General features: G+C 49.0%; 1 protein-coding gene across 4 annotated transcripts in view; it reads right to left on the bottom strand.

The window, feature by feature from the left end:
- Positions 1-27,715, bottom strand: part of HTR4 (5-hydroxytryptamine receptor 4) — a 66,187-nt gene that overhangs the window by 2,493 nt on the left and 35,979 nt on the right. For 2 of the 4 annotated variants that reach the window (XM_036391636.2, XM_036391638.2), the window contains exons 5-6: positions 21,464-21,617; positions 19,838-20,622 (exon numbers count right to left, since the gene is read on the bottom strand). In XM_036391636.2, the coding sequence (XP_036247529.1) occupies positions 19,838-20,622; positions 21,464-21,617 (939 nt within the window). Of the gene's footprint in view, positions 1-355; positions 535-11,866; positions 11,943-19,837; positions 20,623-21,463; positions 21,618-27,715 lie in introns of all 4 variants that reach the window. The other 2 variants (XR_004981114.2, XM_036391639.1) reach the window with 2 other exon arrangements.

The following is a 27,715-nucleotide window of genomic DNA, read 5'->3' as shown; positions in this document are numbered from 1 at the left end:
AATGGACAAGGACTAGGACACCCAAGGATCCTGAGGGACAGGGACTGGCACACCCAAGGTTCCATCTGGACAAGGACTGGCACACCCAAGGATCCCAATGGACAAGGACTGGGATATCCAAGGAATCATCTGGTCAGGGACTGGGACACCCAAGGATCCCAATGGACAAGGACTGGGACACCCAAGGATCCCAATGGACAAGGACTGGGATATCCAAGGATCCATCTGGACAAGGACTGGGACACCCAAGGATCCATCTGGACAAGGACTGGGACACCCAAGGATCCATCTGGACAAGGACTGGGACACTCAAGGATCCCAATGGACAAGGACTGCGACACCCAAGGATCCAAACCTTCCTCCGTGTCCTGCGGCCATCCCAGAGTGGAGCAAGGGCAGCAAGAGCAGGTGGTGCTGATTGTTAGAGGTTCATTAAGCTAAAGAGGAGTCCTTAAGGTGTCCCAGGATGTCGTGTGGTACAAAGTGTCTGTCTGAAGCCTCTGGCAGTGAGTTCAACACTTCCAGCTGTTTACCCTGTGGGGAAAGAGGACTGCTAGGACAGGAGGAAAGAGCATCCCTGGCTCATGGCTTGCTCAGGTACCAGCACATCGTTCCTAAAATATCCCCAACATCTCCAGGAGTCTGTTAAGGGAGTCCTCTGCTGCCAGGCCTTTGTGTTCCGTGGGGTTTTCCATACCCTGCAGCCTTTCCCTTCAAATGTAAATTCAGAGCCCCCTGCCAGTTGTAGGGCACTGATTTAGTGCTGGATAAAAGCTGGGATTTTACAGCCCTGCTTTTGTTGTCACACAAAGTTTTTGTTCTCTCTCTTTCCCTGCACCTTCACTGATCTCCCTCTGAAAATACACCTCATTTCTCAGCTCTTGGTACCTGTGGGCAGCAAGTTTCAGAGAAGTTCTCATCTGCACCCAAAATTCAGCTGCTCCCCCCGCAGGAACACACCCGGTGTGCCTCAGCCAGGGATTTATCCTACAATGCAAGGGGGAAGCAGCACTGGAACCCTCCCTGTGTGGGCTGAAGGCTTCCAGAGAAAGCAGCCAGGTAGGTGTGAGAAAAAAATACATCTGAGGGAGCTGGAATATGTGTGCAGGGAAAAAAGAACATTAAAAGGGTTAAATGCATTAAGTAAATTATCTGCAGCAAATTAATTGTGCTCTTTTCCTGCCCTGATGGGCTCCTTGATGGGTTTTGTGCACCCCCCAATAAATAAATTAAAAAACAATAAATCCCAACAGTGGGAAGGCCCTGCCCCTCCAGGGACCTGCTGCTGTTCTGAGCTGTTCACTTTTTTGCTTTTCTCATTCTCCAAACTTCTCCACTTTCAGATATTTTCCCCCTTTCTGATCTGGAGCAAGTCTTCAACTCCTTGTGAGATAAAACAAAGAAGAAAAAAGCAGAAAAGAGCAGACTCCAATTGATGTTCAATGCCCTTTTCTGCTTTTATCAGGGGACTGATCTCCCCACTGTGATATTGGCAATTTTGGGAGTGAACATTCACTGCCTGTGTCTTCATTTTCTCCTTTTCCAGTTGCTGAAGCCCAGCTCCAAATGAAACACTTCCAAACACTTTTCTTCCTTCATCTACAAGCAGAAACTCCCCCAGGAGCAGCCACCATCCCACCTGGAACAGATCTCCAAGGAAAAGGCAAGCAGGGGACGATGGCTCCCACTGTATCACAAACCTTTTGTTATTTGCAGGAGCACCCAGGAAAGATTTGCTGGGACCAGAGGAAAACAGGATGAAATTATGTAAAATGGATAAGCTGGGAAGATTTGCATTTGGCTTGAGCAGAATCCTGCTCTCAATAATTTATTTTTTTACCATTTTTCTCCTCCACCACCTGAAATAGTGGAAGGTAGAAGAAGTTTTGAGGTAAAAGTTGGCTGGAGCCACATTTTAAATGGAACTGAGCTTCCAAGCTGAATGAAGGATTGAAACTTTTCCAAGATTTGACAAGTGTGTTGCTCCACAATTTATCTTTCCCTGCATTTTCCTTTCTCTGCCAAAGTGATTTTCCTCTGGAATATTTGCAGCACCACTGCTGGAACTTCACCCTCCAGATTGTGTCCATTCCTCAAAGCTCTGCTGCTTCCAGAGGGACTTCCAAGAGCAAGAACAAATGATTGATCTGCAGTGGGGATTGTGGTGAACAATCACTTGGCAGAGGTTATTTCAATGAACACATCCCTGAAATCAGCCTTGCACCATCTGCTCACTTCCAGAATTATAAATTCTGAATTAGAAAACAACAGAATTCATAAACCACTCTAAAAGTGAGGGGAAGAGTGCAGCTTCAGATGATTTTTGTGCTTTATCCCAGCCTGTGCTGGCTCTGCTCTGCTCCATTCCTGTGTCAGGAATGGGTGGAAAAGAGGTTTTTTGTTGGTTTTTTTTTTTATTTCTGTGTTTTATGGCAGCCACAAAGCCCCAGGAGCCAAGCCCTGGAAGGGCAGGATGGGTCTGGGTGGCACCAGGAATTCCCCAGGCTGGAAGCACCAGGAAAGATCCCACAGCTGGAGCTGCAGTGGGCCAGGAACAAAATCTGAGCGTGTTCTCCAGGACATCAGGAATGTCCCCTGCTGCTGTCTGCTGGAAAGGGACTTCTGATATTTTTGGAAAATTGGGAGATGCTGGGAAACAGAGAACTGAGAAAAGTGTGACACAAAATCCAAGAATCTCTGGAATTCCCTATTTTAATCTGTGACATTTTTCCACTTTGAAAGAGCAAAACCCCCAAATCTGAACTCCACCAAATGTCAGAATGAACTGGGAACAAACTGCATTGCTCCATTTGCCTCTTCTGCTGAAAAAATGAATCCACAGAGGCCAAATTAAATGGAATTTCACAAAACATTTGCTTTTAATGCAGCTGCATAGGAGACTTCCACAAATGAGAGCAGAATTTTCCCTCTCTCAGCATTCCCAGGTTCACAAACTCCAGAAAATCAAAAGCTTCCCAGTAACTCTGTAACCTTTGGGCTGAATTTATCCTGCTCCCATCCCTGCAGTGAAGTTCTGCACTTGGCCATCAGCATAAAATCATTAGAGCGGGGTAAGAATAAATTGAATTATCCCATTACAGCCCAATGTGAAAACTCAGATCTTGGGAAAACGTTGGAATTGCTGAATTATTTACATGGCTCTGACAGCAATGTTGATTTTAGAGTCCTTTGTAGTCAAATCTAAACACAAATCTCTCTCTGTCTCATGACAAGTGTTTATTTTCCCACTCCTGAGCAGTTAAGCTGAATCTCTTAATTATCTTTAAATCAAATAATGCTGTTCCGACCTTGGGAGCTGAACTCAGCCCTCGTCATTCTTTGCTAAATATCAGGCAGAGGTTTTATAAAACATCTGTCTCCAGCCCACACCACCCAGCTTCCAGTGCACTTTGTAGGATTTCTGCAGAAATCCAGATTTAAAATTAGCAGTTCTCGAGTAAGTCAATACTTATTTCTCTTGAATAAGAGGAGCATAAAAAGAAAAGAAGAAGAAGATAAAGAGGAGATTTTTTTTTTTTGTCTCAGGAAACAAAGAGAGCATCTCCCAATATGTTTGTGTCTCTCTTTTTTCCCCCTATTGTTCCATCATCTCTCTTTTTTCTGGCAAACCAAGACTAAACTCCCTCCAGTCCATTTATTTTTGTGTTTGCAGGAGCTGTGGATCCTTTTCAAGGAGGATGTTTAGAAGTGCAGGCAAATAATAACCTGAAATAGGATCTTGAAATAAAATGTCCAAACCCTTCAGCATCTGGTTTCCTTTTGGTTTTCTCCTGCTGAATTTCACCCAAATTTTGTTTCCCTGGGACTGCAGGTGCTCATTTCCATCTTTCTTTTTTATCCTCTTTATTGCCAGGCTCTATTAATGAATTTCTCTGTGGTCCTTTCCAATCCCCCTCACCACAACTGCTGAATTTGATAATTTTCCCCTTTTCCCACTCTCCTGCTTTCAGCTGCTCCACCTGGATAATGTTTATAATTTTCCCTATTTTCCACTGCAGGACGTTTTGCTCAACTTCATCTGAAACCTCTGGAATTTGGGTATTATGAGGAGGAATTGGGGATGGAAACCAAGGGATCCAGACAGAAACCACGAGGTGGGGATGGCCCAGAGCTGCTGAGCTCTTCTGCTTTCGATTTGTGCCATTTTAATGTTGCAGGAGTTGATGTTTCCACAACAGAAGCAGCAATTTGGGCACCAAAGGACAGAAATGAAGCAAATTTCAGAATCAACGAGGAGCTCCTTGTTTGCAGTGAGTGAAATGCATTTGCTAATTATAAACCAGGGTAAACAAGTAAACAAATGAGAGAGGCAGGGGATGTGGGGAAGAGGAGCCCTTTCCCCTTTTTCTCCCATTAACTCCCTATTTCCATTTCTCTCTCGTTAATGTTAAGCTTGGCACTCCATTACAGGCACTAATTAGCTCCAGATTTTGGCCTCCAGTTCGTTTTTGCACCATAATTAATGCAACAGCCATAAGAGCCCCAATCTGATAATGAGGAGGGCACTTGGAAGTGCTCAGACACAGCAGAAGCACAGAGCAGCCCATTAGGAGCAGCTCCCAGATGGGAGCTGCTGGGTTTAAGTGTTTCAATTAATGAAAAACAAGCAGGATCAATTAATAATATTCAAATGGAAGAGAAAGATGTATTTTTTTTTAAATGGAGGTTTCACCACTGGCATAATTACATCTTTTATCTGCTGGCAAAAAACCGACATTTGTTAAAGCTGTGGAGTGGAACAGTGGCAAAACCTGGAGCTGTTCAGTGGAGTTTGTCAGGTTTTAAATGTGCCACAGTGGGAAAATCTCAGAATCTCAGGCTGGAAAAGCCCTCCCAGCCCATCCAGTCCCAGCTGTGCCCTGTCCCCACCCTGTCCCCAGCCCAGAGCTCTGAGTGCCACCTCCAGGGATGGGGATCCAAACCTCCCTTTCAGTATTTACCAACCCTCTCCCTCTGGGAATTGGTGGCTTTTCCTCACTGAAATACCCAGTGGAAAATGGAATTACAGCTCGTTGAAATCTGGCAAACAATTCCCCCTCCTTCCCTACTTTGTGTGTGAACAGCAGAGCTTTTTTTAGGTGTCAGAAGCAGATTTTGTGCCCAGCATCATGTGTTTGATAACAAAAGGCTGCCATGTGCACATTGTTCCTGCCACTGCTTTGGGCTGCTCAGGAGCAAATGGCACCAACTCCCCCAGAGCAGCTGGGTCTCCCTCCCACCCTCCAGGCTGAGGGGAGAGTTCTGCTCCCCAGGGAATGGCTCACCCAGCCCTCCCTGCCTTTTGTCCTGCCAGATCCACAGTTTTGTGTCCTGGGAACTTCTGTACAGCCCCAAGGTGGTGCTGGGAAGCTGTGCTTACCTTAAGGTATTTGATTTAAGGGCTGAAAATTAGATTTTCTTGTAATGGAGTAATGACATAAAAATTAAATAACAAAATACCAGTTAAATAATAGTCAATTAAAACCTGTTAAATTTAATAAGGAAAAAAAAACCAATTTAAAATTAATAATAAATAACCTTGTGATGCCTTTAACTTCTCGACTAGGACCTGTTGTAGGTTAAGCTCAGTAAATCTTATGTATCAATCTTATGCCAACTTTAATTGAAGTTTATTTGGCTGCCTTTCCTCAGGTCTCCATCCTGCTGAGAGAGCAAACACCAGGTTCCACTGTGTTGTGTTCAGTGGGAGTTTCTTCTCCCCTTTCCTTCTGTATCCAGATTTTCCAATTAAAAATTCTATGATGTGATTAAAGTAGCACATTCCTGGCTTTGGACTTTCTCCCTTACAACCCACTGGGTGTGAATTGGTACAGCTTCATCCCTGAGCTTGTGAACAATATTAATTAATTGTGAGCTGTGCTCCCCACTCCTCATCCTCTGTGAGCCTTTTATCAGGATTAAATGTCACACCACAGATGGGGACATTGGCAGTGGGTGCTGAATTTGAATAAAATCTCCAGATCCTCCCTGCACAGCCTTGGTTTTGAGTGCAGGCTGGGATTTCAGGCTCCCAATGAATTCCCTGGCTCCTTCCCTGGGCAGTTTCTCCGGTTTCAGGCTGTGCAGGTTCCCAGCCAAGGAGCACAGCTTGCCTGGGCTGTGTTCCTTCCCCTGTTCCTCAGGAAGGATGATGCTGCCCTGGCTCATCCCCTTCCCTGCCAAGAGCTCTCTCCCAGCAGGGTCAGATCCTCTGCCGGAGGGGGACAGGAGCTGCTGCCTCATCTTGCTGTGATTCAGAGGCTGCTGAGGCCCCAGTTTCTGTCACCCTGTCCCCAAAGCTCCTGTGCTGCTGCTGTTATCCCACCTCAGTCTCTCCAGGAGCTGCTCCTGGGGTTTTATTCAAATTAATCCCATGAGGATCTGTGCAGTGGGGCCAGGCCCTGCTCCCTCTGGGATTTCAGGGACCCTCTGAACTCTCTGGAACAAAAACCTGAGGAAAACCTTTTTTCTTTTTCCTCTGAGCATCCTAAAGAGCAGAGCCTCAAACCTCCTGAAGGTGCTCAAAAGAAAATTCAACATTTGAATGTGCCCTGTCCAGGGCAAGGAGGCGCAGAAATCTGAATATGAGGCACAGCTTGCTTTGTGGGGACGATGAGGGGAACACAAAAAACAAGGGACCATAAACAAGCAGATATTTATTTATTCTCTGATGGGTTTGGGGTTTTCTTTTGCTCAGAGTAAAACCAGCTCTCAGGAGCTCCTCTGGAGACCATTCCTTAGAGAAACTCCCTGCAGATTGGCACATGACATGAAGAGTTCCACTGCTCAATGAATTGATTTTGAGCACAGCAGGAGGCAACCAAGGCCATCAAAACACCTGTGTGTGTAAACCCTTTATTTCCACATCCCTGCTGCTTACACCAGGTTATTTCTGATATTTTGTGCTTTCTTCTGCTCCTTCTGCAGATCTGAGTGTCTTTCACCTGTGAGACCCCACCTGTCCAATTCTTCATACACTGCCACCAAATTTGCTGTGCAGAGCAAACAAATAAGTTCAAACTTCTGAAGGTTGTGCCATCCCTTGGCTGCCCCTGGGCCTGTCTATTTTCTGCTCCAGAGGAAATGACACAGTCCATAAATCTCTGCCCTAGTCCCTGCTTTGGTAAATAAAATCTGCTCAGATTTATGTCTGCTCCTTCCTGAGGAAAAGCAAAGCAGTGATACATGTGGTAAATGGAACAGAAAATTGCTTTTCACCCATCAAGTTTCCAGTGTAACTGACTAAAGTTTGGGCTCTCCTACAGCCATAACTGGTCTCACAAAATAAACCCAATTTTGTAGCACAATTCTTTGTGTTATGTTGAGGCAACCAAAGATGTGCTTTGCCCAATAATTTAGCAAATGGCTTCAAACCATTTTAGGTTTAGGCTCGATATTGGGGGGGAATTCCTTGTGAGGGTGCCCAGAGCAGCTGAGGCTGCCCCTGGATCCCTGGAGTGCCCAAGGCCAGGCTGGACACTGGGAGGTGTTTTGGGGTTGGAAGTGTATGAGGTTTAAGGTCCCTTTCAATCCAAACCATTCTGGGATTCTCTGATTCCAAGGAATAGAGATCACGCTGCTGCCTCAGAGAGGAAGGGAAGGAAATTTGTGTTTATTTTGGCAGAGCTTTATCTGTGCTACAGAGCCTCCAGAAATCCAGGCCTTCACTGCTCCAGCTGCACAGGGATCCCTGTGTTTGGCCATGAGATTGGGGCTGCTCTAGGGCTAAACCCAACCCCTTGGAATCAACTTGGCTTCTGAAAAACAATTTATGAACCCAGCATCCCACCCCTTTGCTAAGCCAGTTCTGAATTGCTCCCTTTCATCCTCTCCAGCTGTAATTCATGTTGCTTAATTAATCTTAATTAAGTGTTGTGGGCATCTCTGGAGCTCAGTTCTCTCTTTATTTAATTACACTAACACACCATATAATGGTCTCTGTTTGATGGGATGTTTTGCACAAGAGTTTAATCCAGAAGCTGAAAGAATTAATTAGCTCTTAGAATGTCTCCAGAGGGTTGGCCAGGTAAACTGTGGGTTTGTCACAAATGCCTGGACTCTTCAGTGACCAGAATCCACCCCTGATACTGCACACCTTGAGCCAGAGACACATTTACCCTTGCTGGGGCTCTCAGATCCCTGTGGGATCTTCTGGAGCAGGAATCAGACTCATGGGAGACAGGGAGATCTGGGATTGCTCAAGACTTTACAGCTGGTTCCTGTTCCAAAAGCTTTACCCTGTGTGCCCTGGCCCCTCTCTGCACAGCCACAGCCTGAGCCAGCCCCCAGAAGGGATCAGCTGCCATGGAATGGGAATTCCAGCAGGGAATGGTCCCCCTGTTTGCCAGGGCTCGGTGGGAATTCCCTTCCCCAGCACTTCCTGGGACCCTGGCACAGCCAAGCTGATTTCTGTGCCCAGCAGGGCCTGGAGCTGCTGAGCCTCCTCCTCTCCTCTGCCCAAAAGAACCTGGCATGGCAAAACACAGAACTCTGCAAAACACAGAACCCTGCAGGGCAACTCTTGGAGCAAGGACAAAGGCAGCAAAGGCAGGGCCTGTCCTGTGACCCCGGCGCTCCTGGTGCTCCTGTTCTGCTTGACAGCTCCACTTGTGATGACTTTGTCACAGGATCTTCTCTCCAGCTGTGATTCCTTCATGAACACAACTGCAGGGCAGCACAGGAGCTCCACAACAACCTTCCAAGGGTGGGCTGCTTAGGATGAGCACACTGAGCACCCAAACTCACTGCAGAAGTGCAATTCTTCCCAAAGACAGACAAGCAGAGCCTGATTGGTTTGCTCCCAACATTTCCATGGATTTTCTGCTCCTTCTTGGCCCAAGCAGGGAGGTGTGGATGCATCAGCCATCTCTGCAGGATTTGTGGGTCAGGAAAGCGTGGTGATGGTTGGAGACTCAAGTTCTGAGGGCCAACTTCCATCCATCCTTCAGGAACCGGCTCCATCCCAACAGAGGGAGATTCCAGGTGGGCCAGGCCCTCCCGAGCACGGCAGCTGGCAGTCCAGTGCTTATGGCAGAACCATTCCAAGAGCTATGACAATGACACTGTTGATAGCTCTGGAAATGGCGCTGCCATCGGCACCACGCGAGGCTCCATCCCCCCCTGCTCCTCCTCGTGCTCCTCAGGGGGAAGGAACGAGGATGGAGGAGCAGCTTGCGCTCAGGTCCCTGAAACCTTGAGGAAAAGGTCCCAGTGAGGTGTCTGGAGAAGCCTTCAGAGGTGCTGGCTGCAGTCTGCTGCTGGAATGTGCCCTTGGAACACAGAGCACACACACACACACCACACCTGCCTGCTTCCCCTTTCCCCTGGGTTTAACTGGAAAAAAGGAAAAGCCTCCCTCTCTTTCCTCATTTCCCCAGGGCAGTTTTCTGTCCTCCTCTTTGGGTCCAAGCCAGAGCTGCTGCCCAGCCCTGGAGTTCCTTGTGCTGGGAAAAGGCACCCTCTGCTCCTGCCCAGCAAAGTGCCCAAATCCAGCTCAGTTCATCCTGGAGACGCTGCTGGTGAAGCACTGGTCATCCTTACTGCCCTTCCAACTGGAGCCTGTTCCAGGCTGGGAATTTCCATCGGTTCTGTTCCTCAAAACTGAAGGATTCATGCTTTGGAAAGTTGGGCAGCCCCTGGTTTCTGCTGCTGAAGCCTCTTTCCAAGGCATCTCTTGTACCACTACAGCCAGAACTCCCAGCAGGGATCATCCTTACCACGCCAAGGGGTTGTTGATGAAGGGAAAAAGACAAAAAGGAGCTTTTCCTTCTCCTTCCAGGCACATCCTGCAGCCTCCAAGGACCATTGTGGGGAAAGGTTTGAGTTACAAGTTGAAAGCACTTTTTCTGATGCCTGAGGTGTTTCAATCAGCTGTGCTCCTACAACAGGCACTGACAACTTCTCTCTCAGTGCTTCTAAGCCTCAAAAAAACCCCAGCACAATCTCCAATAACTTTTGTGCAGCCTCACCGAGGATCTCATCAATAACAGCTGTGACAAAATCAACTGGGGGATATAAACAAGGACAAAGAGAGGAGCAGAAGAACAAGAAGCAGTTTTCTCACCCCAGTTCTGTCTTCAGACCAGGGAAAGTTGGCCCAGAGCATGGAAGGGGCTGCCCAGGGCACCTTTTCCCAGGGCATTTTGATTTTTTTGTCCTTGCTCCTTGCTGCTTCCTGAGTCTGAATAATTTTGCTGCTGTCCTGACCTTGAGGGAGGTATTTGTCACTTTGACCAGGGAAGTGTAAATTCCTACCAGACCAGATGGGGAAGGTTTTGTAACTACTTTGCATAGATATGATGGAAAATCAAGATTTTCCTCCCTGTGCCCAGCAGAACCAGGAGAGAGGTGTTATGTCCAAGGGTCACAGGGTTTGGCAGCAGCTCAGCTTGGATTGTTCCAGACAGAGGCAACAACTCCCCTGGAGAGCAGAGAGAGCAGCACACCCAGCAGAGCACACCTGCAGCCTCTCTCCAGCGCAGATTTTTGGGAAAATTGCAGCCAAGATGGATCACAACAAAGGGATGGACACAGGGATGCTTCCAGAGGGGTGAGAGCACACAGAGACACTGACAGAGGACATTTCACAGACACCTGGCACAAAGGACTGAGGGAATAACAGCTGAGTGCAGCTTCAATGGAGACCTTGGAGTGCTCAGTGAAGCCTTAGATCCCAAAATGTGAGGAATCCTGGAGTGTCCCAGGCCAGGCTGGACAGGGCTTGGAATAACCTGGGAGGGTGGAAGGTGCCCATGGCAGGGGGTGGAAGAGGGGAGTCCTAAGGCCCCTTCCAGAGCATTCCATGACTCTCTGTTTCCTGCAGGCCTGGGAGGGATGGTGGCAGCTCTCCCCCAGGGCTGGGTGCTCTGCAGAGCAGCTCCAGGGAGCGGATTGCAGCCTGAGCTCAGCTCTGCCTCCCCTGTGCCCAGCCCTCCCAGGGAACCTCCCTGGGGAAACTTCCAGATGGAGGCAACAGAAACTGCCCTGAGCTCTGCTGCTGGAAGGGAACTGCTGAAACCTGTGTGCCCGATGAGGAATAAACAAAAGCACTGAAGGGAAAAGGAGAGGGAAGCCCCTGCCTGCCCCAGATCTGTTGGGATAATGCAGGTTCAGAGGGAGCTGCGCAGTGCGCCCAGGATTTGGGGGGGAAGGGATGGGGACCTGGGGATGCTGCAGCTGCTGTGGGGTGTGGCACTGAAGGGAGAGGGGCATTCCCTGGGTCCTCTCAGTCCCTGTCACTTGTCAGGCCCGGTCCCACACAGGGAGGCTGTCCCTGTCACCACCAGGAATTTCTCAGCCCTGGGGTGAGCCCTGCTCCTTTCCCCTGCCCTCGTTCCAAAACCATTTTGAGGAGGAAGCCAATCCCACACTTATTCCACTCTGCTGGAGCTGCATGTGTGGAAGTGCCTGGCCCTGGAGCATTCCCATGGTGGCAGGAGCCCAGACTGTTCCTGGAACCTCTGAGGGACGGGGAAGCCTCTGAGCTGCCAGGTTTAACCAACTTTAAACAGGTCTTGGACACTGCCAGGGATCCAGGGCCTCCCCACCCTCACAAGGAAGAATTTTTCCTAATATCCAAACCCACTCTCTGTATCCTGCTTTTCTCTGTGTGCTGCCCACTGAGGACACCCTGCAGTGCTGCAGCCTGGTCCTTGGAGTGAGAACAACCATCCCAAAGGGAAAATCCCTGTTATCCACATTACCCTGCAGCCAGGAGGCCACTCCCAGTGCCCTGCCAGACACCCCCATTCCCCTGGGGCTGCTGCCTCCACCCCACAAGTGTTAAGCCATAAATAAGGGAGGGTTTACAGAGGGTTGCAATAAACAGTGAACAGACAGAGCTGCAGTAATAAAAGAAGGGACTTACAGAGCATGGTCATGGCTAGACAGGAGCTGGTCTGCTGCAGAAGAGCAGGAGGAGCTTGGAGACAGAGGAACAGCCACTTTTAGTGCAGGAAGGAGCAAAGACAGACACAGTGAGGGAGTTAAAGGGGAAAAAGGAAAAAACACAGCACTGGTTAATTGGGAAACAGCCCCACATCAAACACTGAGCAGTCAATGGCATCAGTCAGAGCTACATCCCCAAACCTCCCACTGAAAGGAGCCTGACTTCAGTGCTAGAACCACCTGAGCCACCAGCTGGAGTCTTTTTCTCCATAAACCATTCTGGGACTCATCCTGCTTTTCAAGAAAATCTCCCCACAGGGTTTTAGGCAGGAGTTCTCTGCCGAGCCTGTTTTCCAAAACCTCTTCAGCATTGCTCTGGAAGGGATTTGGGAGCTGGGTCCTGCCTTCCTCCCAACCATTCCATGAGCACCAACCACCCCTCTGCTCTGAGGATCCTCTCTGGAGGAAGCCACATCTGGCTTTAAACCAAATTCCAGGGAGCTGTAACTTGGCCACTTCATTTGTCCCCATGATTTTAGCAGCCGTGCTCACTGCTAAAAAAATCTGATTTATGAGGCAGTGCAGAGCTGCTGGAGATCCCTGGCTGAGTGGTCCTGGAGTCTTTTGACAGCTTCAACGTGCTGGAAATGCTGGGTTGGGGTTTTAGGTACAGATGGGAGAGCAATAGCTGAGCTCCCTGACTCAGGGAGCAGTGCAGGGGGACAGCAGTCACCTCTTCACCTTTACCAAAGCTGCATCTATTCCTGCCTGCAAGGATGAGCTGCAAAACCCCCCTCTGTGGGCTGCTGGTCCCTCACCAATCCCCTGGAGTGCAACAGGGAATTCCAGGGGCTCCTAAAACAGCTGTAACCCCTCCCTCATCCTGCACTTTTCTCCTGAGCCAACAAGAGCCTGAAACAGAGCAAATGAAAAAGAAAATTCCCCTATAAAACAGCACTCCTGGACTGGAAGAAATCAAATTTCAGGCATCTACAATTCCTCAGAGTTAAACAGCTTTCCTTATGCCGTGAGAGGATAATGTAGAACTGCCCCTGAGCGTGGCTGAGTCTGAAACAGGAGCTTGGGAGCTCTGTGTGTGCTGTGCCTGCAAACAGGAGAGCCCACGAGGGAGGAGAGGAGGGCAGGGGGCTCCAGGACAGCCCAGCAGCCTGGGTGCCCAACTACGAATTATGGGACAAGAAGAGCTCCAAGGCGAGCAGACACAATTTTACAGCCAAACCTTCCCAGGCAAACACATGCGAAGCCAAGCATAGGGGGAAAGAAGGTTTGAAGGAAATTAATTTAGCTTGCAGCTTATTTTAAAGGATTTTATGGGCTTGCTTTAAAATTTATCAAGGACAAAGATCCTTTCAAAAACAGAGGAATTGGTTTGTCACTGAAGTGCATCGCTCATTTCCCTGAGTTCTGTGAGCTGCTGTTTTATGGGGTCTCTCACAGAATAGAACCATGGAATATCCTGAGTTCCCACAGGATCATCCAGCCCAGCTCCTGGCCCTGCCCAGCCCCAAAATCCCACCCTGGGCATCCCTGGGAGCAGTGTCCCATTCCCTGGGCAGTGCCAGCACCCTCTGGGGAAGAACCTGTCCCAAAATCCAGCCCTTCCCTCGGTGCTGTCCCTGTCCCAGAGCAGAGATCAGAGCCTGCTTCTCCTCGCTCCCACAGAGGCTGAACAGGGCTGTGCCCAGGGAGGGATTTCCAGGGATGCCCAGGAGCCGATTCCCTGCCTGGGAGATGGGTGGGACACTCCTGCAGGATAAAACATCCCCCTCTTCAGCTCTTGGAAGCTCTCCTGGCAGCACCTGTGGCCGTGTCACTCCTAATTGCCTCCCTGCCTGCGGAGCAGCTGCTCTGTGCAGTTCTTGTCTCAAAAGCTGGCTCCAAGTGTTATGAAGTGCTTTCAGTGCTAATAAACACCAGCTCTGGTGCTGTAAAAGCCTGTCACAAAAGCAGCACAGGGCATGAATCTCCCTGAATGCATTAATGTGCCTTTAATATATCAGTGGAAAGTGGGACTGCTTCTGTGCGCTGACAGATCAATCTGTGATAAAGTTACTCATAGATAACATTAATGTGAGACATGACCAGTTTCTTGATTTTTTTCTTGAGTTTGCCTGTTTGGCTCTGCTCTGTTTCATGTAGCTTTGCAAAGGGATAAATCCATGTTTTTTCCTTCAATTCTTAAATAAATCTCCACAATATATTGTTCAACATTGCACTTAAAGTGAGGTTTATGTGTTTTTCCAGAAGTGGCTTCACTTCAGTGATGGAAAAAGCACTGCCAGGACTGAGAGCTTGGACAACATGGAGGTTAAAGGAATTGTTAGGCTTCATTTTGAGAGAGAAAAGGATTTCAGAGCAGGAAAAGGCTCCTGTGTGGATGTCACATCTTTGGGCTGTGACATCACATCAGGGCAAAGCATAAAAAAAAATGGAAAGGGGTACCCAGGGAGGTTTGGATCCCCATCCCTGGAGGTGCCCAAGGAATTCCTGGAGGTGGCACTCAGTGCTCTGGGCTGGGGACAAACTGGGGATGGGGCACAGCTTGGGCTCGATCCTGGAGGGCTTTTCCAGCCTCAGGGATTCCACGATAACACAAACAATTCAGAGATAAAGCAAAAAGCTCTTTAGTGCCACACGCTCTGCCGTTCCCGAAGCGCTTTGATGGCTCAGTGGAATGGCACAAATTAACAGGCTCATTAACAACCCTTCTGCCAGATCCCCAGGAACATCTCTGAAGGGCTGTCAGCGACAGACACAATCCACGCTCGGGACGTGATTGACTTTGAAACCGCTGCCAGGGAAGGCTGAATGAAGCAAGATGGGAATTCTGGCTGCTCGGAGGGGAAACAGCAGCAGAGGGAGGGAGCAATTCCGGATGAACCGTGCAATGCTCCTGCTCCCAGCCCAGGACTGCCAGCGCAAGGAAAGGGCACAGAGCCAAGCCTGTCCCAAGGATTACTGTGCAAAACTCATTTCAGACCGGGCCTGGAACGTGGCTGTGCCTTCCAATCCAATTTAAGGGCAGCCCAGCAGAAGGCCTGGGTAGGAGTCCCTGGGGAGTTCCCGAAGTGCCTCCTAAATCTGGTTACCTGTATTTCCAAACGCTCTGTTCTGGGTGCCTGCAATGGTCTGGCACGGCCCCAGAGCAGATTAATGCAGAAGTGAGCACTGGAAATCATCAACTCCTGCAGGAGCAGCCACAGTCAGCTGGGCTTAATAGGGATGGAATATTTGCAGGGCAGGATTTCATTCCCACATTCCCATAGCAAAAGTGCAGCTTTACTGGTGGCAAACCCAAAGCAAGGCTGGCTCTGGATCAGTTCCCAGGCCAGGTCACCCACTCAAGATGCGCTGAGCAGCAGATGGTGGCAAGGATCACCTCTGCCGTGCCAAGTGAATCAAACCAAACCCTCAAAGGCCAATTTCCTGGTTTGAAATGGAAAGTTGAAGGTGGAAGGATGCTCAGAGTTGTCCAGGGGCTGGGCTCACGGGTGGGTGAGCTCCACAGGTAATGGGAGGGGTCCCAAAAAAGGCAAATTGTTAAAAACCAATTACATCACAAGAGATGTGCTGAAAGTCCTCGACACCTTCCTGGAAATAGCAAATTTCTGGCCAAAACATCTCAGGAATAACAAGGTTTTCTCTCCCACAGACCTCCCAAAAGCCTTAAAAGCAATTTTAACACAGAAACAGGGAGCTTTTCCACACTGTGACTTTACAATGGGGTGGTGCACACAATGCTTAAATAAATTCTCCTCCAGCAATCAGAAAGGAAGAGAATTATTGAAAAGAATAACAAAGAAGTGAACCTAAAATTAAAATGCACTTACACAATTAGCTCTGAGTTGTAGATACGGCTGCCCCGAGGAGAACAGAACATGACAATAATTGCTGAGGTTTCCATAGAATTTCTAACCCTAAGGCATGTGGAGCTCTTTGCACATGCTGATTTGCATTGTCTGAAAACACTTTGCTGATAAACCAAATTAATCTCTGGAGACAACCAGCCCAACACATTCAAAGGTCAGTTGAAACAGAAGGAGAGTAGGTGGAGAGCAAAGTTCTATCCTTAATAGAGTTTACTCAGGCACCAAAATTAGTTTAAAATCCTGTTTTGGACCTCTGGAATGAGGCAAAGGGCTGGGAGTTGGATTCAATAGGTGCTGCATTATGAGGGATGGCTGTGGTTTATCTAAATGCAGTTGGAATGTGGGGCTGAGGGCTCTGCCCTGCCATGGATCCCTAATTCCAGCTGCAAGGCAGACCCTGCCCCACCACAACACCTTCACTGCCCAAAGCACAAATGGTGCAATTAAAGCAGGCAAAGATGAGTTACATCTCAGTCCTCCCAAAGCTCCAGGTGCTCTGCAGAGCCTCAGCTTCCCCACCAGACACCAACTGATGCAGAACTTCTGATCCCGAATCTTGTGTTGGGCCAAAGAACAAAAAGGGGTTTAGCTGCTCTGTAATATCTTTTTCCAACATCCAGGCATATTGAAAGAGATTATCTTTCGAAAATTGAAGGACACTGTGCTATTGTAAAACTCTAATCCCCTCTCTCCTTTGTAGGAAACAAGACAAACATCTTGATTTCACTCAGCACAATCACAAGAAGCTTTTCTCTCATCAGAAGCTCTCTGTTCCCTCTGGGGAGGCATTTTTGGAGCCTGGGACAAGGCCTCAGCAGTTCCTGCTCTTTGGGGAGCAGGGCTTGGGGGAAGGAGGCTCCTCTGCCACAGGGCGGTGACTTGGGCTTTGTGGAACACCCACAGTCCTGCACCCGAGGGTTCCTCTGCTCCTGGACCCTGCAGCAGACCCCAAATCTCCCCTAACTCAGCCCCAATTTGTCTGAGGGACCTCAGATGGCCACAGTGCCCTGACAGCCCCAGGCACAGGGAATGGCACTGTGCAGGCTGGCACTGATGCCAAGCTGGAAAACCACGCCAGGCAAGTTGGAACAGAAGTTTGGTTGTAAATATTGGCAAAGCTTCATTAAAAAATTAAGAAAGCTCCTTCAAGAAATGACAAAACTCTTTTTTTAGTTGTAACTGAGTCTAATCATCCCCCATATTTTTAGAGAATTCCTTTCCAGGTTGGCAGCTAATGAAATTTAGGTGAAAATCAAATTACCTCTTGTCTATTTAACAACATTAGCATTTCCAGGCAGCAATCAGATCTCCTCAGCTTGGGCTTGGTCTGGAGCCACTTCTGCTGGCACAGGGAGCTGATCCCTGAACTGAAACCTCTGGAGTGGAAAACACATCTTGAGCAACCTCTGGCTGCCCTGCCCTGGGCAAAACAAATGAAATACCGCTGAACCCACCATTTTTAAATGCTCATCATTTGCTGTGTCTCTCAGGCTTTTGCTCAGGCATTTCCAATAAAAGAATTTAGTGGGAATGTGCTTTATCAGCACCTTGGCAAGGGGGAAAACTCCTCCCTGATGATGCCATGAACAAAGGAACTGCTGGAGAAGGGGCAACACAGACCCCAGGGCTCTGCAGGTGCCATCAGCACAAAAACTCCACACTTGCCTCCAAAATACCCCCAAAAATGCCCAGGGCAAATCCATTGTGAACCAGGGAGTCTGGGGAACATGGGGAGGGCAGAGCAAGCCCAAAACATCCACCTGGGGTCCATGAACTTGTCCTGAAGGAGACAGAACCTCTCAGAGCTCTGACTCATCTTGCAGGATCATTAAAATTCCCAGGAATTTCAACCCTTTCCAACCCCCAGCACAGCCTTGGGAAGCTCCATGGGCTCTTCACCTGCCTGAGTGCCCAGAGAAGATAAAGAACAGGAGGAGATATTTTACCTGTCAGCCCAGATCCTGAGAGACCTGCTGGGTGCACCAGGACCAGCTCTGAGGACAACCTCTGCATTTCCTGAGCTGAGCCACAGCTGGAGCCCATGAAATCCCACCCTCAATGAAATCCCACCCTCCCAGGTGGGGTGGGATCACTGCTGCACCCCCAGCACACCTGTGCTGTGGGGGAACCCTGGCTGAGAGCCACACATCACAAACCATTCAAAAAACCACCACAAACCATTCAAAAACATCACAAACCATTCAAAAAACCACCACAAACCATTCAAAACACCCACACAAACCATTCAAAAACCACCAACCACAAACCATTCAAAACACCCACACAAACCATTCAAAAACATCACAAACCATTCAAAAGCCACCACAAACCGTTCAAAAAACCACCACAAACCATTCAAAAAACCACTACAAACCATTCAAAAACCACCACAAACCATTCAAAAAACCACCACAAACCATTCAAAACACCCACACAAACCGTTCTATGGTTCCAGGATTCTGTGATCACTCATCCTTTTGCTCCACAGCAGCTCTGGCCACTTTCCTACCACCAGGGATTTCTTTTTATTCCACTGGATCCACGGAGCTGTTAAACCTCTAAAAACTGGAGCCTGAGCTGCTGCACTCCGGTTCCAGGGGCAGCAGGGAGCACTGGGGCTCACTGCAGTTCCAACCCCCCCAGGTGCTCATTTCTGCTTTTCCCCACTTTGTTTCTCTTGGCTCATTCAAGAGAAAAATCAGGAAGTGTTTTCCCTTGGAGAAATCCTATTGACATTTGGAGAAGACCTCTCAGCGGTGGAAAAGGAGCGGTAAATAAACCTCTCACCAGAGCTTTCCCTGAAGAGAGCAATGCAGGGCTCTGAGCGCTTCTGAGAGGAAAAGGGAACACAGCAGAGTGACCCCCCTGACCCAGATGTGCCAGAGTTTGTCTGCTCTGATCACTGCTCAAATACATTTCACCCAAAGTCATCTTCTTTGCTATGGCAAAATTCCACAACTTGCTTTATCCAGGAATTCCAGCAATGCTGACCTGGCTCCCCATCCACTTGTGCTGTACAAGAGTTCAATGATTCATGGAGGCAGGAGTTTGTTGGTTTGTGTTGAATAAATAGCTACTGGTGACAGAAGAAATGCAAACACTCTGTTTCAAGGGGAGCACAGCATTTTTCAGATGATTTTGGCTTTTTCAGTCTGGTGTTGCACAGAGCCCTGAACACCCAGAAATCCCCACCTATTTACAGTTCATTTTTGTGCTAACTTTTGTCATAGCTGAGTTCAGCACAAGGTCTGTCCCTCTTGCCACCGCTCTCCCTGCCAGGGGACAAAAAGCAGCTGTAAAATCCCACTGCCACAACCTCCCCATTTGCAGAAACTCTTGGTCCCTTTCCTAAAGGAGATGCAGCAGGCAGCATCCACAGGGTCAAGTTGTTCCCTTCAGACCAAAAGATGCCAAAATTCACACACAACTTCTGCATCCTCCCAGCTCTTTCTGGGCACACCTCTGGAGGGACTGCCCACACCTGCTTCCTACAAACCCTGTCTGAGCACCTCAGGATTGCTTTTGCCCCATCCCTTTCTAAGCACTGACACCACCAAGATATTTGAAATTAAAGCAGTCCTGTACAAACTCCTCTTGCTGGTGGCTGCAGGCTCTGGGCAGCCCTGGGCTGATGCCTTCAGTTTGAGCTTTCTATTTCCCAGCCTCTGCACTGCATTGGTACAAAACTCCAAATTTCATAGAAAGTGTCAGCAGGTTCTCCTCACAGCTCAGTCCCACAGAACAATCCTTTTCCAGCCCCAGACCAAGGACACCGCTGCAGCTTCAGCCCAAAAGTGCAAACAACAGGGAATGGAGGGGAGCAACCTGGGAGGGTGGGACTGCATCACCTGGAGCTGGAATTGGACAATGAAGCCAGCATGGAAATGGACCCAAACTTATCAAAGTGTGAGAACTCGTGGCCAGGATCCATCTGGGGTGGAGCCACGGCCGGGCTCTGGCACTGCCCAAGGTGCAACCTTTGAAGGCTTTTTAATAAATCTCTATTCCTGTCACCCTGTAGCCTAGGTGGCCTTCTAGGCAGCCTCTGAAGGCAGACTCACCTCAGCACGTGCGTGGAGCCGTTGATGGTGGTGGTGGAGCAGGGCACGGTCTGGCCCAGGATGGAAGGCCTTCGGTAGCGCTCGTCACCACAGCAGAGGATGATGAGGAAGGCACGTCTGAAAGCCTTGTTGAGGAAGGCGTAGAGGAAAGGGTTCAAGCCCGAGTTGATGTAGCCCAGCCACAGGAAGGCCGTCCACAGCTTGCCGGGCACCGTGTAGTTAATGAAAGGATCCACGATGTTGGTGACAAAGAAGGGGGCCCAGCAGAGGCAGAAGCAGCCCATGATGATGCACAGGGTCTTGGCAGCTTTGGTCTCCGTTTTCATGCGGTGGCTGCTGTGCTGGTCAGGGGGGTGCTGCCGTGGCTCCTGAGGGCCCTGATGTGGCTCCTGGGGGTGTTGCTGTGGTTCGTGAAGGCCCCGCCATGGTTCCTGAAGGCTCTGCCGTGGCTCCTGGGGGCCCTGCCGTGGTTCCTGAGGGCCCTGATGTGTCTCCTGGGGGCGTTGGCCCTGCTGTGGCTCCTGAGGGCCCTGATGTGTCTCCTGAAGGCTCTGCCGTGGTTCCTGGGGCCCCTGGCGGGGCTCGGCCGGGTTCCCCGCGCGCTGCAGCAGGCGGATCTGCCGCGCGTGCGCCCGCGCCGTCACGTAGATGCGGTGGTAGGCCAGCACCATCAGCAGGAAGGGGATGTAGAAGGCCACCACGGAGCAGGTGATGGCGTAGGGCTTGTTGACCATGAAGATGCAGTAGGTGGAGTTGGAGGCCTTGTTGAACTGCCTTTGCTGGATCTGGGGTGCGGAGGGGAGGGTGAGGCAAGGAAGGAGGGGAGAAGTGGGAATCAGAGAACAGGTTGGGTTGGGTTGGGTTGGGTTGGGTTGGGAGGTGTCAACTCCATGGTCATAATCTCAATGCTATCAATCAATTTAGGAAGCTTTCTCTATGGCCTCAGGTCAAATGTCGTGCTCTCTTGGGAGTCAGAGTCTGTCAACCCAGAAAGTCTAAAATTCTCAGCATCCAGGACCCTAACAGGGAGGGACCTTAAAAATCATCTTGTGTCATCCCCTGTCATGGACAGGGACATCTTCCACTAGACCAGGTTGCTCCAAGCCCCATCTAGCCATCCTTGGACACATCCACAACCTCCTGGGCAACCTCTGCCAGGGCCTCACCACCTTCCATGGAAGGATTTTTTCCTAATATCCCATCCAACCCTGCCCTCTGCAGTGTGCAGCCACTCCCTTGTCCTGGCACTACAAACTCTCGTGTATTCTACCAAGAGAATAATTCTGCTTCTTATTTAAATGAGAGCTGCAAAAGCGGAGGGGACCAAGGACTCCTGAGGTGCTGTCAGGAGCCAGCTGGGCTTGGCCTCTTTTCCAAGGACTCCTCACTGAACTGAGAGTGAATGTGGCTAAAATGCTCTCCCAGGCCACCCCTGTCCTTGTGCCAGTCCTTCCAGGACAGAGCCACCTCAACCCCCCTTAAAGATCCCTCCAGAAATTCAGCAGCCCCTCTGCACTGGCAACAAGGAGTTTCTCCTTCTTTTCCCCTTTCCCTGAAAATTGCTTTTTAGAGAACACCCAGCACCCACCCAGCACATTGGACTGGTGTCCCTGCTTGGCTACTCACCAGATCAATGATGCCAATGCTGTTCCAGCCCTGCATGATGGGGAGGAAGGAGATGAAGGTCGGGATCACCCAGCAGCCCCCCAGCATCAGTGCGATGCGCAGCGGGGTCATCTTGTTCCTGTACACCAGGGGCTGGCAGCAGATGGCATAGTACCTGCAGGGCAAAAATGGGTCAGAAAGCAGGTTCTTCATGCAGAAAAGCCAATTCTTTATTCCCTATTCGTTATTTTTTATTCTTTATTCATTTTTCTGTAGTTTTCACAGACTTTGTGTTCAACCCCAGTTAGCTGGGAGTTTTCCTGCTGCTCGGTTCATTGGTTAGAAGGTGGTTTTGTGTGTACATTTAAGATTTTTTCTATTCACAGGTGTTTATATGTTTTCTTTGTGGGTTCTCATGGGACAGATCTTTTGTTATTAAAGGTGCAAACTGGTTTTCTTCAAAAGATGAACTTGTGTTAACTGACTTTCATTTTCAAGAATATTTTGCATGGAACTTAGCTAGCTGCTTAGCTGTACTTAGAAAAGTAACAGACCTAAGCCCTGATTTGATAAAGCTTTTCTCTTAGAAGATTCCTACCTGTATACAACCCAAAACCAGCACAGAAACAGTAAGAAGAGACTTCCAAGCCTTCTAAAACTTAAACTGTCAAGCCCTTTCTCCAGCTGCCTTTCAAACCAGAGGGAAAACAGGGGTCTGTATCCTGCTTCCATGGGGCCCCTCACACAGGAACTTGGGACATTTCCCCAGGTTTTACAGTGGCTGGTAAAGAAAAGGCAGAGTTTTCTGCTTTCCAAGGAGAATGAGGCCCAGGTAAATGCTGTGGGCTGTCTGAGGTGGCAGGGCAAGGGAGAAATTCCACATTCAATAATATGGAATTTCATATTCCATATCCTCTGCACTGAGGATGTCCCCACCCTCCAAGGAACATCCCTTCCCTCCAGGCAGCCTTAGCTGAATTTCCTGCACTGGGCATTTATTTTGAAAAGGCTGCAAAAGCTGTTAGCACAAATTAACAAACTGTCCCAAAGCTGTGAAACTGGCAGTAAAATGAGGTGTGTTCTTCCATTTCCCAGGAATTCACCTCTTTTCCAGCTGGGCTTTAACCTTCCCAAGGACAGGGCAAAGGTGTCTTTGCACCATCAAGGGGATGTGCCCTGAACTCTCCTCTCTCCTCCTGATCCATTCCAAATATCCCAAGTACAACAGGTCCCCGCCCCTAAAACAGTTATGACCTAAAAATATCTTCTCAAAGAGATAAAAAATCAAATTTTCTGTTTGTTTGATCCCTGTGCCAGATGTGCATCCATTACTCCATGCAGGTGGATCTCTCCATCAGGAAGGGGTAGCAAACCTAAAGCTGGAAATCTCTGGCTCTGAAATTATTATTTATTCCTAAGAAGACCAGATCAGCAAATATCCAATTGCAGACTTTCACTGGTCCTGACCTGACAATCAGTCTCAGGTTCCCAATAAAATATTTTTTTGCTCTTTAGATTTTTGGATTTCAGCAGATTCTGTAAAAAAAATTTTATGAGGGCAGCAGAACCGTGAATTAGAGGAATTAAATTAGCAAGGACACATGTGTGTATTAAAGACCTGCTCTTCGAGCTGTGCGTTTATTTCACCAAGATTTGAGTGGGAACCAAGAGCTTTGTCCTAAACAGGCACAAAAATATAAGAATTTCCATTTTTTCCTAAGGCTTTTTTTTTTTTTAAGTCATGTGGAGTCAACTGAATTGCTTTATTTTGATAAAATCAGATGATATATTCCACACAGAGGCTTGAAATAATATCAAAGTGTCAAAAGAAAACATTTCTTAAAAGTCTCTTTGAAACAAGATTCAAAATGTCACAGGGGAAAAACGCTGAAACAGGCATTCAACTCCTGCAATTTGATAATTCCTCTGTTCTCCTCTGGTTTCCTGTGTGCATGAAAAATCAGCCTGTTCCTCTGGAAATCTGCACTTCCAAAAAATAGGATTTGCCAGGAGCTGCTCTTTTAGAGCTGCGGGTGAAATGTTCCTCTGGTGGAGCTCCAGCTCCCCTGGGGCTGATCCCTGCCCAGGAAATGACCTTGGAATTCCAACAGGAATTTTGGGGAGGTTCACTGGGGCAGAGGGAGCTTCAGAGCCGCTCCTCTGACTCTCAACACAAAGGATCTATATTAAAAAATAAATTTAAACTATTTCATTGTTTCTTATCTCAAAGTCACCCACTGGAAGTGCTGGACATCAAAGGCATCAAAGGCAAAGCACAAGAGACTCCATTTCTTTGCAGAAAGGGCAAACGAAGAAATCCAATAAATGAAAGGATAAAACCAGCCAAGCCAGCAGCCAGCCTTTGACAAGTTGGATAAGCAAACAGGAAGGGAAAAGCACTGTACACTGATAATTAACTGCAGCAGGAAAACAATTCTTGCCAGCAGTTTGAGTGATCACATTTCTCTGCTCCTCTCTCTGCTGCAGCTGAAAGAATTACACTGAATTGTTCCTGCTATTAAAGGCCATTAGAGTAAAAATTATGCCTGTAAAAATGACACCTTAAGCTCTCATATTTCTTCCCCCCCAGTGATTCAGCAGCAATTTTCCTCCACTTTCGCGTCAGAAGATTTTATTTTATTTCACTTTGGCTGCTACCAGAATTTCCCCCGTGCTCAGGCAGCCCAGCTGGGCTCCTCCTGTCACTGTTTTGGGTGACAAAGTGCCCTGAGCAGGGTGTGGGTGACAATTGTGTGATGGGGAGGGAGGCAGAGGAGCACAGCACCCACTCCTCAGAGCCCAGCAGGGTTTCCACTCTGGAAATCAGATGTCAGACACCTGTGGGTGCCACCAGAAGGCCTGGAAGTCACAGCTGGTGCAGGAGCTGCTGGTTTGATGTATGTGGTGGCCTGAGCATTTTAACAGCTATTTATTCCTGGGAGAAAAGTAATTATATCTGTGAGCTTGTCAATAGTCTTAGTCAGAGGTGGAATGAAGACATGCTCTGTTCTCCTGCTCCATTCCAAGCAGAGCTGTTCTCCTGGGCTCCCAAGGAACGTCTGCCACGTGCTGCTGTGGCAGCGTGATGGATGAACATATAATGCAACACATACACATGATTAATACCATGTCCAGGCACAATTAAATATTAATTCTCTCTCTTATCAGTCAAGCTCCTTGCAAATGTTCACTTCCCTGTTCTCTACAGCAGAGCAGCTGATGTGAAACCTCCTCTCCTCTGCAATGACATTCTCCACTGAAGGGGAAACACAGGAATCCCTTCCCAGGGCTGCAGCTCTTCCAATAAAGCAAAGGTTATTAAAATACTTCTCCTTTTCCTTATCAGCCATTTGCCAGAGGAATGAATCAGGTGCTAACATTTCACAGGTGGCTAAAAAGAAGAAATCCATCATTCCTCTGGCCTTATGGCTCTTCTGGCCACTGAAAAAATCACAGAAGCACAGGGAAGGCGAGGAATCCGTTGAACTACAGGAAGGGACTTGGGAAGGGACCTTAAAGATCATTTAATTCCACCCCTGCCATGGCAGGGACACCTCCCACTGTCCCAGGAGATCCAAACCCCATCCAGCCTGGCCTTGGGCACTGCCAGGGATCCAGGGGCAGCCCCAGCTGCTCTGGGCACCCTGGGCCAGGGCCTGCCCGCCCTCCCAGCCAGAAATTCCTTCCCAAATTCCATCTATCCCTGCCCTCTGTCAATGGGAACCACTCCCTTGTCCTGGCACTGTTTTTCCATCTTCCCCCAGGCACCCCTGGGACCCAGCTCCAGGGTTCCTGCAGCTCCTGGATCTGCCTGCCAGCAGCACAACGGGCTGTGGGCCATGGCAGGGAATTATTGATGTATCCCAACACCTCCTCCATCCCCTGGCTGTGCCAAAGCTGCCCTGGAGTGCTCAGCTCCTGCCCCAGCCCCACCGAGGCTCTGGCCACAGCACTGCTCCTTCCTGCCTGCTGGGCACGGCAGAAATGGAATTACTGAGCTGCAGGAGATCATTCCCTGCCCCTGGAGGGAGATGAAAGCATCTCCTGGTTTGCAGAGCAGTTTGGAGCTGGGAGCCTGCAGGCACCACCCTGCAAAGGAGCTCTTCAGCTCTCACAGACAGACAAATCCACCCCCAGCCTTATTAACAGCCTGGCTCTGGGGGTGGCCCACACTTCGAAGCATTTGGTGTCATGTGCATATGGAAAATGATGTACAGAGCATATGCTGGATCATCCTGGGGCCAGGATGAGCCACAGAACGCTCACTGAGCACTCACACTGAGTAATATTTCACCCCCCTTAAATCATCTAGGAGAAAAGAAGCCAAAAGATAGGAAAACTGGAAAAAAGAAGACAAAAGGATGGGAAAACTGGATAAAAGAAGGCAAAAGGATGGGAAAACTGTGGGTGCTACTGGATCTCTCCCAAAGTTAGGGTGCAAGTGTCAGTGGGAAGTCACTGCCCTTGTCCTTGTCCCTCAGGGAATCCAGCCTGGGACAGTCTCCAGCTGAGCCCTGACCAAGTGATGAACCTAAGGAGCCACAATTTCAATTTATTTGTGCCTTTGGAAATTAATCCAACACTGCTGTTGCTGATATTTCAGTGAAAACAGGTTCTGGCCTCTGTATAACCAGATTTTAACATTTTTTGGAAAGAACAGCTCTTTCTATTTTCCTTTTTCCCACTGAGCATATAAGCTTTGGGCTCTCATTGCGCCAAAGAAAATAAAGTTCTGCATTGTTGGTCCAGAAAAGAAAATGTCCTAAAGTGATTATATCTAACAAAATTAAATTCTTATTAGAAAAACAACGGCCTGCTGGTGTTGAGATAATTACACTGAGAAAAATGCTAAAGAGAACAGTTAATTGGAGCTGGATAAATTTAGCAGGGAACACAAACAAATGTATGTTGCCAAATGGAGAGAGAGGGGGCTCCTGATGGTCCCTGTGAGGCTGAGGTGTGTGAGGGTTACTGGCAGTAAGGGTGGCAAAATAAATGAAATATTTCTGGAGGGTTTGCAAAGATGAATAAAGGGCAGAGCGTCCCTCAGCCTGTGCTGTGGCCATCTGCTCTGGGATTTTCCTCAGTGCTCTCAGAGCTGCGTTCTGCAGTCCCTGCCTCGTGTCCTGCCTGGCAGGGACAGCTCCACAGCTGTGTCACCTCTCTGTGTCACCTGCCTCGGGGACAGCCCCGGCTGTCCCTGCCTGTGCTGCCCCTGTGCTCCCACCTGAGCTGTCAGATCCAGTGAGACAGGCACAGCAATTTACAACCTGGGATTTGGGGCATTTCATCAGGCTGTAGCCATTAATTACTGCCAGCTAGGCAAAGTTTAATCACTCTCCCCACTAACAAGCTCCCTGTGGCCCTGGCCAGGCAGGGATGTTCTATAGGGCACAGCAGCTTCCTCCCAGCCTGGGCAAACACCCTGTGCTCCCAGCCACAGCCTGGGCATCCTTTGGGCACCAGGCAGTCCCTCGTGCCCCTCTGTGATCCGTGGGAAGGGGACAAGCAGGGAGTGCTGGGCTGGAGCCCCGGGAGCAGGGCAGTGCCCGCCCGTGTCCCCAGGGCCGCGCTCCGTGCCCAGGCACAGGGACAGGGCTGCTGTCACAGGATGGCACCACAGGGCTGGAGGCTTTACAGCATCGCCTCTCCCATGGGGCTGAGCTAATTTGCTGTCCATTAATGGTAATTAATGTTTGCAAGCAGCACAAGGAGCAGCTGTCACTCTCCGGCTGCATCTGCCGTGCTTTAGCCCTGGCTTAGCAGGGATTTTGGGCTGGGCCTGAGTGTAGGATCAGTTTGGGATCCAAGGACACGCTCAGGGCTGGTTTGTGGTGTGCAGGTGTCTGAAACACCCCAGCAAACAGAGCAGGGACACAGCCCTGGGGGGACCTTCCTGGGCTGGGGCAGCCGGGAGGGGGCAGGAGGCAGGCAGAGGATGCTCCAGCTCCAGATGTGCATCCAAACCCCAGCCCACAGACATTTGGGACCTGTTTGTTTCTCTGTTGTTTTCTCCCCCCCCCCCCAAAGACTTTGAGAAGTAATTGCATTGCAAATTGGACTGCAAATATTGGAGGAGAAAATTGCCTCTCCTGACAGGTTCGCTGTATTTGGAGACTCCATCAGAGCTTCTGGGTCTGTTTATCTGCAGGGCAATTATTTTTTATTGCACTGGCACAAAGGATGGACATGCATGCATAAAACATGCAATAAATAAATATTTCAAGGGTAAATCTCTCTAATGTATTAGAATATCAAAGAGATGATGAAAAA

This window comes from Molothrus ater, chromosome 15 (assembly GCF_012460135.2).
Source record: "Molothrus ater isolate BHLD 08-10-18 breed brown headed cowbird chromosome 15, BPBGC_Mater_1.1, whole genome shotgun sequence".
Classification (NCBI taxonomy): domain Eukaryota; kingdom Metazoa; phylum Chordata; class Aves; order Passeriformes; family Icteridae; genus Molothrus; species Molothrus ater.
This window is presented reverse-complemented; position numbering and strand designations above follow the sequence as displayed.